Raw genomic sequence first — 12959 nt, 5'->3', positions numbered from 1 at the left:
GGGATTGATCTGTTAAATTTTTTCCAAGATAAATTTAACCTTTTTTAAAAAACCTTGCTGAATGGTTTCCCTTTAAAACAAATAAAAACTCTTTTTAAATTTAAATTTTTTTTCTACTTTTAAAAATTGCCCCTTAAACCCTAAAATTTAAACACAAAAATAAAAGTTTAAAACAGGGCAAATTACCTCCCTTTCCCCAATTGGGCTTTGAACCCCTAAATTTTGTTAGTCCACTGATTTCCACCTCCAGACCTTTTAATAGGGAAAGCTGAAAGCGTTTTTTTTTTCCCTTTCTCCTAAAAATTTTTTCAAATTCCCGGGAAATTTTCCATACAATTTTTTCCCCTAAAATAAAACTTCTTTTAAAAAAAACAAATTATTGGGGGTTGTCATCGCCCGAATACTAATGGTTTTTTAACGAAAACTTTAAAAATAAATTTTTAATTTGGCTGTACCCTGGTACCCGGGACGATGGGGGGTTGTATTTTTGGGTTTTTTTTAGGGGTTTGGGGTTTAAATAAGTAAAAAAAGATTTTCGTAGAACTATATAATGTACAGTAATGAAACAGACACTCTGGAAAACCTATATTTTTTTAAAAGTAAAAATTAATAAAATGTTCTTGGAAAATAAGTAAAACAGTATCTTTTTATTATGATTTTACTAAAAAATAAAAAATCCCTTAAATTTTTCATCATTGGGTTTTAAAAAATCAAAAATTTCTTAATAACAGCAAAACTTTTAATATTTTCTATCAGTGGGATATATATTCTATATCTCTCATTGTGATTCCTTTCTTGTGACCTTTGTCCTATCTATTATTGCACTTCAAATTGAATGAATTGAATTCCTTGAGATGTTAGATACCAACCTAACACCAAATTAATACAAACATACATCAGTATTAATCAGTAAGAAATGCAGTCTTTAAAAACAAGTATACAGTCCTGTTTTCAAGTATACATGTAGAAATATTCTATATACATGTAATTGGACAATAAAAAACTATAAAACTGTACCTGTTTCTCAGACATAGCCTTGTCATATTCAGCCTGTACCACTGCTAATTCTCTCTCTTTCTCATCTAGCTGAGCCTGGGCAGTAGCCAAATCTCCCATGGCAACCTGTAACCTAGCCTCCTGTACTGCCAAGTTAGCCTAAAATGAAAAAATATAAATACAATATTAAATTTTTTAAACAAGAAATTTGTAACAATTAAGTTTTTATGTCAAAATTTTTCACAAATGTGAAACCTATGATTCTGTGCCAACTCATTCTTGTGTATATCTACACATAGGTCTACTGTAAAAGACAATCATACTAGCTCTGTAATTTATTAACCATGAAGAATAACTAAGTAATTACACCCTAATCATCCTTAAAAAAGTAAGAAAGCTAAATAGTAAATAGAAAGCCTTTTTTTTTAAATGGCTTTTACGTCACACCAACACTCAGTCTATGTTATATAACCACTTTCCAGCTTTACTAGTGGAGAAAGACATCAGGTACCTTTAATGGCAAGACTTCCTTGTTGATAGAGAAGAAAGCAGCCATAGCTTCTGTCCAGGACAGTAAACCAGCAACGTTACCACACACACGCTTGGCATTCTCCAGGTTATAGTCCTCCATTTCCAGGTACGGCATCATCAACTCAACAGTCTCGTCGTTGATTGTGTCCTTCGGGAACTGCACTAACTGTGCCAGGAAGTTAGTTCCTGACATCATCTGTACAGGTGATAAAATAAGATTAATGATGATAAAGATATAATTGAGTACAATGTGGCTTTTTCTGTTGCAAAAGTGGTTTTCTGTGTAATATGTATCAAACCTTAGCCTGCTTGTGACAAATGTTTCTACCATTTGATTTGTGCATCCAAAGATCAGCAAGCATATATATGCTGTCTGATCATGGTCTGCACTGTTTGCCATTCAGTTGGTACATACATGTAGTTTGAAATTTTTCCATTAAAATGATGGCTGGTTTTGGCTGAATTGAAAGATCAACAACTCCCATTTAAAATATTTTGCATATTAAGCATATTTGACAATAATAGACAGTCAAAAATATTTCGGATTGTTTCTTTGACTAAACACACATTATGTCATGTACCCACTTACTATAAACTGAGCCTTAATTTAAACAATGTTTTAGAAGTAAACACCAACCTTCAATGAATCAGACCAGGATGGTTTCACACATGGTCTCTCTGGATCAGGTTGAACTGATTCCAGTCTATGCTGGAACAACAATAACACAGCGTCCATAATTCTCATAATAAGATGAGGTGGTTTTCCCAGCTTTCTCACAGTAGCTATATCAGCTGGTTTAATAGTGTTCAGAGCAGCTTCTGCTGCTTCAAGAGCAGGACGAGCTTTTTCCAATTTCGCTTCTGCAATATTTTTGTCCTTCTCAATGGCATCTACAATAGCCTGAGCTTTGTCCTTGACCTTTTGAACTTGCTCTTTGACCTTTGATGCAGCTTGAGCTTTTGTTGTGACCTCCTTCAATACTTCATCAGCTTTTTTGGAGGCTACTTCAAGTTCCTTCTCCTTAACAGCCAGCTCTTTCTCTAGTACGGCTACAGCTTCTGATGCTTCAATCAGCTTCTTCAAACCTTTATAGTAATATTATAAAAACTAAATTAATGTACCAAGTTTATTGTATACATCAGATTTATATCTTACAATCATGACAATACATTCTTATGCTTGATATATATCATAACTTTAATAGAAACAAATTTCTTATTTCATTTCTAAAAGCTTCCACTCTCCAAAAACAAGTATATGTATAATTGTGTGAAGATGACCAGTGATACAATTGATAACTTATTTTTGTAAAATCACAAAAAAGTGTCACAAAAGCTTTGCAAAATCTAATTAAACAGAAATGATTCTAAAATCAAGATAATTCCTCCATTTTTATTACTATTTAAAAAAAAACATTGCCAAATTCATTGCTTTTTATGGTCATATCTATATTTTTTGTCAAAATAATGATGTATTTAAAACAATCACATAAAAACTAATGATATATTTTCAGCCAAAATAAGTACAACCAATATGTTTATTCAGATAATTATGACGAACACTGTTGAAACAAATATTTTAATTACGTCAGATGATTTTCATTACAAACGTTACCTGTGTTCATTCTGCTAGCAAGTTCACCGATCTCATTCCTCTTGTCTGTGTAAATTGTCTTGTAACCATTGATAAATGACAGGTAAGATTTTGGCGTCACATGTGTTGCACGACGATACCTGAAAGAAGATTATAAAAAGTTCTTGAATTTTTAAAAATTCATTTTTTTCACAACTTGAGTTCTCTTCTATGCAGCCCTTTGGGACATTCAACTTAAACAGCTAAGCATTTACGAATATATATAACCATTTTCAATAATTCAAGTAACTGTAAATTTAAACATATAAATATTTTTAGTGATATTACCTCTGGAAATAGTCAGTACAAGATTCTGCTACCCCATCATGCACCAATCCCATTGTCTGGATCACTTGTTTCTTTACTTCAGGTGTACAGTCTATGTTAAACTGTGACAGGAAGTGGTCTGCTACAGCGATCAAGGCATCTCTTGGCCATCTCTGGAACCAGTCCATTGTACATCCAGAAATCAGACCTGGAAACTTGAGGGAACGTGCACGGAACTTCTCACCAACCTATATAACACAATAGTAAAATGTTTTATTTTCCAGTTTAATTATGCAGCTTTTCTTGTAGCAGGCAATCAAATTTTGCAATTGAGTAAGAGGACATCAAAAACTGCTTTACGAAGCATAGTGTAATACAGTGACCAAAATCACAGAAATCAAATTTAAATATAATTTCCATTTGATACTGCTTTGTTATCTTAATTCAAATAGGTCTTTATACTTGTCTAACAAATTTAATATCAACACTGAAGTAGTAATTCATTGTACAAAGTTTCTTGTAATCTTAAAATTAATTTAAAAATATTAGCCTTTTGACGTTGTAATACTTTTTTCACAATTTTGAGAAAAACTTACTGGAGAGAAACATAGCACTACATGGAGATTATTCCTGACACGTGACAGGTAATATTCATACAGGTTTTCATTGGATGGTGGTCGTCGTGGAAACTCTTTCTTCATCACTGGGATCAACTCACCAAGAATTTCGTCCATTTCATCTCTAGCAAACAAGTTGGCTACCTACAATTGTAATACAATCTCTATCTAGATGATTTTCAAATAAGTTTGTATGTTTGTCTCAAATAAAATATTTAAGAGTAGTAAAGGATTTTTTACACACAAGAGACAAATAATTACACACACTTGTAACATGTTCTATAAATAAGGTGTGTAATGTGCCAATGCTTCATTAAACCATTCCCTTGTTCTACTACACTGTCCTGAAGACCTAACAGAATTGTTATAACATGTAATTCAGGGGTTATTTTTATATCTTTGTTGGATTGTATAACATAACAATGGGCATTATTGTTGAGTACTTACAACACCAGATGAGAGGACGTTGTTCAGATATTCCAGGAAGCCTTCGTCTTTAATTTCCTGATCTGTGAAGATAAATGTGATTCCCTTTCCTTGTTGTCCAGAAGTTCTGTACAAGAATTTCAAATCTTCCAGCAAGTTCGACACATTGTATGACCTATAATCATAGCATATCATGATAAAAGATGACTGACGGAATTTTTCTTTGGTCTTGCAGCATTAGATTATATTATCCAAGATATTAATCAATGCAATGCAGATATGGAATGAGTAAAGAAACTGCAAATGATTCAGTAAAAAGAAATGATTCAGTAAAAAGAAATGGTCTGAGTACATGTACTGAGCAATAGCTTAGTATCAAGAGACAATAATTATTGTTCCCCACAATATTTCAAAAGCTTTCACTGCTATTGTATTGAAAAACAAGCTCCCTATCATGTCCTTTTGTTGATGCCACTTATGAAAGGAAAAACATCTTTCTATAAGAATGAGTGCTAAAACTTCAAACTATTACACATAAATACAAAAAGTGACTCATAAAATCTGATAAAATATGTAAACATGATGAAAACTTAGATGATAAAAAGTACATCTTAGAGAAAAACAGCAGTAATAAATGTATTGTTTTTCAAGAGTTTTAACGCTAGAATGATAAACAATGATAAGACAATCACATAAAAATATTTATGAATTCAGATGATTTTATTTAGATAAACATTGGCTATTACATGTTTTGTAATTTAGGTTTGACTTGAAATCTCATACATGTATAATTATGTAGTTCATATATTTTTAATTTACTATATTAAGATGTATCGAGATATACAACTTACACCAAATCTAAGTTCAATCATCAGTATGGTTTAACTCATGAATATTGAAGATTCTAAACCAAAGACATTAATTTTCTGACATTGAACATAAGACAATGGTGCATGTTTATGTGTTTGTGAACATATAACTAACTGTCAGACATTCTCCATTATGAGTGACAATTTATGTTACATTTAAAAAAAAAATTGTGGCATTTTATGATTTTTTAATATAATGCAAAAATACATTTTTTTTTCCAATTCCATCATTGTAGATGGTAGTTTAAGTTTTAATATTATGTAATATATAAAGAATCTTCACATGATCTTTGTCTATAATCTGACATCCTTAATAACTTCATGTAAGTGAAGCCGTGGATGATATCTGTGATTTCCTTAAATCATTTCAAGTGTTATTACCACTGGACATTGCTACCACAGGACCAAAGTGCTGGCACAGAAAACTTTGCTTGCTTTATTTGGATTTATATCTTTGGTTAAAACATATTTTTATTTAAGATATATACATGTAGATAATAAATACGTTAAAAGCAGAAAGGACTTGGACTAAGAGCTATAAGCTTATGGTAGTCCTCTCCTTATATCTTTGTTGTTTGAATATCAAGCGCGAATGAACATTGTTAATAGGCCTTAAAACTATTTCAATACTTTGTGATATACAGATGTGCTAGTGTTATGTACAAAATGTATTTGTACATGTTTTATTTTTGCAATATGTGATGATGTATTATACAATATTCAACATGGACTGGTAAAATAACAACATTAAATGACTCACGGCTGTCCCAGACTAAGGGAGATAATACATTTGTTGCTTTAAATCATTGCTAAGAATTTCTTCACAATGGTTAATGGGCAAAATATATTTAAAAAATAATCATTTCCAGTAGTTACCACAGCCATTTAACATAAAAAAATTAATTCTCATGCAGTGCAGATATTTTAGAATTTGAAATTCTTTTAATATCTGTAAAATAATTAAACAGAAAACAACGTTTTAAATTTGTCACTTTAAAATTCAATAAAAAAATTAATATAAAACCAATCATTTACTGATGAGTGATACAACAAGACTGTAAAACAAGCCCCCAAAAAAACAATTACGTAATACCATTATTCCCCTAATGTCAGTTAATTAAAAATTTTTTTTTAACAGTTTTGACTTAACTTGAAAGCAAAGGTCAACTTTTTTTTCAAGGTGAAGAAAGACTTCTCACTTAAGGTCAAGTGGGTAGAAAGTAAGTGACCTTTGACCTTGTAACAACATGCTATGAGAAATCTTTATATTCATATATATAAAATGAAAATATAAAAATGAAAAATATCATGGTAAAACACTGCATTACAACAAAATGGGAGAATATAACTCACGAATTCCTGTCACTTTTTTATATAAAATGATGATGGTGTAACAAATATCCTTCATTAGAATATATCATCAAACTTTTAATCATACTTTACTTTTATATTTTGTGCATACTTATAAAAAAACATCCGAACATTTAATGTAAGGTTACTAATACATTTTCTAAGATAAGACCTTTAACAGTATAAAGCAATGAATTTTCTACTTTTAATCATACTTTACTTTTATATTTTGTGCATACTTAAAAAAAAACATCCGAACATTTAATGTAAGGTTACTAATACATTTTCTAAGATAAGACCTTTAACAATATCAAAGAAGCAAACAAAGTGATGAATTTTAGAAAAATTGTAACTGTGTTAATATGTTGTTTTTTTCCCCATGAACATGGTCAATAAAGTAGAATGCATATTATCAATTTATGGTTCAAAATTAATAAATAAGAAAAAGTTTATTTTTTTCCATGCAAGAATTATGTACCTGGTCAAAGTAATCTGGAATGTTTTGTAGCCAGCAATGAACGAGGCAAGCTTGGTCAGCGACTGTTTACCGGAACCTCCCACACCAACCAGGAGGGCGTGGCCTCTAGGTGTACGTATGATACGTGAAATCTTCACAAGATGGGTCATAGCATCCTTGAAGAATACAAGATCCATTCCAGAACCTCGTATACTTTCATTGTACTGCTGCAGGAACATATGTAACCTCTCTTCCAGAACCTCAAACGATGGTACCTGTAAGAAAATATTTAAAATATTTACAAACATATATAACAAAACAAGAGCACCGCTAGGTGGAGCATTATATGCCCGAATGTGTGTAATTTTTTTAGTAAGGATGAAGCAATTTTAAGACATGGGAATTAAATAAAGTATTACCTCCTTCAAATAGCAATCCTCCTATGAAGTTTGAATATTGTGGGCCAAAGGAACATAAGTTATGCTCCGGAAACTGTTTTAAATTTTAAGGTACTAGTGACCTTGACCTTTGACCCCAAAATCAATAGGGGTGTTCTACCTAATATGGACAACCATCCTATGAAGTTTGAACACTGTGGGCCAAATGAAACGTAAGTTATTTCTGGAAACTGTTTCAGTTTGAAAGTAATAGTGACCTTGACATTAGACCTCAAAATCAAAAGGGGTCTTCTGCCCAATATGGACAATCATCCTATGAAGTTTGAACACTGTGGGCCAAATGGAACTTAAGTTATGCTCCGAAACTGTTTTCAGTTTTAAGGAAATAGTGACCTTGACCTTTGACCCAAAATCAATAGGGGTCTACTACCCAATATGGACAATCATCCTATGAAGTTTGAACTCTGCGGGCCAAATGGAACTTAAGTTATGCTCCGAAAACTGTTTTCAGTTTTAAGTTTATAGTGACTTTGACCTTGTGACCCCAAAATCAATAGGGGTCTACTACCCAATATGGACAATCATCCTATTTTCTTTCGGGCATATAAAAAAGATTTGTGGTATCTGATCATAGTCTGCATTGATCATTCTTACATAACAGACAAGTGTTTCCGTTAGTTTCACTAATGCCAGTAACTTTCATCTGGCATGGGAGATGCCAGACGAGTCGAGTGCTGTACAATATCACGCTTAGGATGACGTATTTTTACCGTTATGAATGAAGTTGTAACTTCACATGCTGTTGTAAGAAAAAAGTTACCTGTGTAATGACATAAATTTCCATGGAAGTTTGTTTGATTAAGGTATAGTTTAAAATATAATGGAATTTGGTAAAATATGCAAGAAAAAATATCTGACATATGTTTGCGGTTTGGATCGGAATATCCATCCCTTGGGTAATTCCCATGGGCAGGTCCCCTCGGGACTGATATTCCAACTGAACTGCAACTTATGACAGATATTACTACTATATACCCTACAATAATGACTTTGAAGACATGTCTGACATTTAAGTGAATACATGTACCTGCAGTGGTTAATGAAATATGTAGTTACATGCAAATCCTTCATTTAGTGTTGAGCCAATGTCTAAGGTCAAGGTCACTAGTATGGTCGCCCAACTATTCTTTAATTGCCAAACCAACAATTCATATGAAAGAAGCTGTAAAAATACTTACAGGTTCATAAATCTTTGGCATGTCAAAGTCAGCATCTTCTGGCTCATCACCAGTTGCTTCAGGGGCATCTCTGTAACCATGGCAACAATTATAATGTTGATATATTGTAATATAAATAAGAGTTTGTTTTTTTAAAAAGCATTAACGATAATGAAGAAAATTATGAAAATATCATTTGGGTAATGTGTAAAAAAATCAAGTTTAATATGAAATACTTCTGTTTTCCTGTTTTTCTTTTTCTTCAAACTAGTATTTGTAACATTCTGTTTTTTTTACATTACTATAAATTGTAGATTAATATTTATTTGAATAATAAAAACATACAAATGTTTAAAAGGTTTGTTTACTTTGTACCATCAAGTTTTCATAGCATTTATTTAAGATAAAAAAACCATATTATTGTGTCACAATATTTTTTTCAGTTTATCATTCTGTGCTCAACTGAAAAATACAAAAGTCACATGCATCAAAATTGATACAGTGTTTGTTAGCAGTGTTTATAATCATTAAAAACTAAAAAAAAATAAAACTTGTACCTTTTCTTTTAGGGAAAAAAAAGACTGTAAATCTTTTAAAAACATATATTTAACTGAGTGTGCACTAAAACTTAATTTCAGTTGACCTAATATTTATTAAATTTTGAATCAAATACATAAATTTAGTGTGAAAATGTTACAATATCAGCAATTCATTATTATTCATGCCTATAAACACTACACAAATTCTTCTCAAAAATGATAGTGTGTTTTTCTGTAAAATGATAATGTGTAATCAGTCAATTGGTCAAAGAAATATCGTTTCAGCTCACCTGTCAAGCTCAAAGGGGAGAAAAAACCCAAATGTTCAAATATTATAAAGCTATAAACTTTAAAAAACGTTCCTGTAAAAGATGTAACTATCACCTGTCCACAATTTCGATGGCATGAAATAAAATCTTGCTTAAAATTGATTACCGGTAAGTGTTGAACCAACTGTGGACAAGGAGCATTAAAACATGAGCACCCTGATTTTAAGATATTTTAACAGAACCGATTTTTCATTTTATTTTTACTTATTAAATAAAATTTCTTGTACACAAATTTACTAATGACAACTGTAATAAATTTAAATTTCAAACTTGACAGGTAATGTAGTCATGCATAAGACAACAGATTTTCACGAAACTTTGACAAAACGATACTTTACAATGTTTTTTTCATTAGGGCCGCAATAATTTCCCATTGGCCTCTAGATCGATCAAATATAAGAATGTACATTAAAACATCTGAATATCTGACATATACTTACATTTATTTATCAATAAATTTCAATAAATTATTGTTAGAAACTATATTCGTGTAAGCTGTGTTTAAAATGCATGTTAGTATATATTGCATATGTTAACTCTTTAAAAGCAATTTTTTATGTTAGGGGTATATAAGGTCCAAAGCAATCATGTCTATACTTTATCACTATAAACTAATTATCTTAATTTTTTCAAATTTTGATACTTCTTTACTATTTCCTCAAACAATATTCTGCTATTCTGTAAACTGAGTGATTTTCAAACAATTAATATCCAGTATATTGTGTGGTCTGCAATCAAGAGTGATTCATTTTATAATAAATAATTTCACTGAAAGCTTTACTGATTTTTTTTTTCATACCACTTCATACAAAACAATACAGTTACAATGAAAATGATATATTTTCCACTTTGTTTTAATCTACGAGAACAATGACTGACTAAACGTGGGATATGACATCACTGTAATAAGGGTTGACACCATGTTACGATATTACAGTCTACCTTGCTTTCTTCTTTTTATGCTTTTTCTTTTTACGTTTCTTGAGCATTACACTTGTTATTCTTTAATTAAAATTAATTGAAAAATTTGAGACATTAACAGTATTATTTCAAGTTTATAAATAGTAACAAAATTGGTTGCCATGGCTACATAATTATGATGTCATATTTGGACATTATTGTTTTTTAATAATAAAAAGAATAAATGCTGCAAGTATTGTATTTAGTTCCATCACTTAGATTGTTATTTCCCTTAATATCATATAAATATCAAAATTTATAAATTCCAACAAATGAAAGAATAGTGTTCATAAAAAAGATTTTATTGAATAGGAAAATATTGAAAATGACTACATCTATAAATTATGTTTTGAAGATAAAATAAAACAAGAAGATATAAAATAAGACATCATGCAAAACACTGTTTAGAAAAACCAGCATGCAGGGTTGTATTCAAACAACAAAATTATCTCGACAAAGTCCTCCTGAAAAGGCATTGGTATTAGAATCTAGTTGTAAAATACCGGTAATCAACACCCAACCAAATCCATTAAAACTTTATAAAAATGTTAAGATAAAATGTAAATTTCTTTAATGAATTTTTAAAAATAACGCCACAAACCATCTGAATAATAATCATTAAGATTAAATAAGCAATATATATGACAAACACCAGCCTCCTAACAACAAGTATTGCATTTTAACCCAATTGAAACAAATTCACCCAAAAGAAACATTTTTCCACATTCAAAATTATACCTCATGAAATCCGTAAAGTAGAAAGTTGGTTTCACATAAGGGAGGTAAACCTCTTCGTCCATTTCCTCGGATACGACTCGATTTATTGTCTTATCAAACCACATCGTATCATCCAAGGAGACAAACCTATTTGATAATTAGTAGTAATAAAAGTTTGGTGAAAATCAATTACACTAAAGGCACTGTGATTGGCTAACCTAATGTGCTAAATCTGTGATGTTATTGATTAATTTGGTTAGGCTCCTCCTTCTAGGGTGTGTTAGCTCCTCCCATCAAATTCATTGGCTAGTTTTGACTTCTCAAGCTATACAAATTTAATTTCTTGACAAAAAAAAGGAAAAATCAACCAAACTGGAAAATGTGGCAAGAATTTTATTCTTTTACCTTTCAAAAAATGTAAATAAATCCTGATTACCATAAAGAACAGGGTTTATTTTGTACTATCCAACATAGTGACAATATTTTTGTAGTTAAACCAATCAAAAACCTAGAAAAACATTTTAATTCTATAACGTTATTTCATTACTTGCAGAATAAATTTCTTGCTACACTGTGAAAAATTGGTAAAGGATTATACAAATGCAAATACATTACATGCATCTACAATATTTCATTGCAAAAATAATTGATTTGGTATTTCCAGATAATGTACATATTATATATTATACATAACTCAAGCAGCTATAATCATCTTTTTTGTCACTATGAAATATTGTTTGATGTATTTGCATTCATAAAGGTCTCACACAATTGCTAAAGTCATAATGACGAAGATTAAAAAAAATATGTTAGAATTAAAGGGAATTTCACAGCAAAACTGGTCAGTCAATATTTTGTTGAAGTCTTCTTGTAAAAGACATTGCTACAACAAAAATAGGAGGTAAGTTAAAATGTTAAAATAAAACTAAACAAAAAGGCACACAATTAGTTATAAAACAGACCAAGGAAAAAAAATGTTTGTTTCTAGTGCCAATATATATAAAAGTCTGACAAGTACATGTATATAACGCCATTTCTCGTTTTAAGCGAAACAAGTTTAACTGATAAAGACATAGTAAAATCAAATCAAACAAAACAATATTAAAATGGCATGACAGGTTCTTAAGAATTTAAAATATTTTATGCTTGAGACACAAGAAACAAACTTTTTTTTCATGCCTGAAAAGCATTCTGTGCAAGTTAAGAAGAAGCATATCAGTATAAAATAAAGTAAACAATAAAATAAAAAATACAGGTAAAATTAGTACAGGTGGAAGGAATATGGGTTGACTCTCTCTATGTGAATACTGTACCTCAAAAAGTCAACAAAATAATGTGTATTCTCAATATAAGAGACATACATCTCTCCGCATTCTTCCCCAATTACACGACCCATGGTTTTTGTAAACCAATTTAAGTCGGCACCTTCCGTAAATCTGCGATTTTAAATCATAATTGATGAAATACATAGCACATTTCAATTTTTTATACCATTCTTTCAATGGTGTAAGCAGTTGATACCTTCTTGCTAATAAAGATAATATTCGAAACCTTGAATAAATCAAAATTACTGTAGGTAACTTTTTTTCAGACCTTTTTAAAGGTATACTTATTTATCATAAAATGACCGGTCATTTAACACTTAACAGAGAC

At 30.6% G+C, this 12959-nt stretch overlaps 1 protein-coding gene across 1 annotated transcript; it reads right to left on the bottom strand.

Annotated features, from left to right (window-relative positions):
* Window positions 1-1017: 1017 nt before the first annotated feature.
* On the bottom strand, window positions 1018-11457 carry LOC132739206 (dynein axonemal heavy chain 5-like; the record flags this gene model as incomplete). The annotated part of the gene is given in 10 exon segments (XM_060726870.1): window positions 1018-1155; window positions 1508-1723; window positions 2165-2613; window positions 3143-3261; window positions 3449-3675; window positions 4024-4188; window positions 4492-4645; window positions 7168-7421; window positions 8783-8852; window positions 11328-11457. Coding segments are annotated over 10 exon segments (1896 nt in total), but the record flags the coding sequence as incomplete, so codon positions are not given.
* Between the last annotated feature and the right edge of the window lie 1502 nt (window positions 11458-12959).

Source organism: Ruditapes philippinarum, unplaced genomic scaffold, assembly GCF_026571515.1.
Source record: "Ruditapes philippinarum isolate M1 unplaced genomic scaffold, ASM2657151v2 ctg19390_1_1_1_1, whole genome shotgun sequence".
Taxonomy (NCBI): domain Eukaryota; kingdom Metazoa; phylum Mollusca; class Bivalvia; order Venerida; family Veneridae; genus Ruditapes; species Ruditapes philippinarum.
The sequence above is the reverse complement of the archived record's forward strand: the minus strand, read 5'-3'. Positions and strand labels throughout refer to the sequence as shown.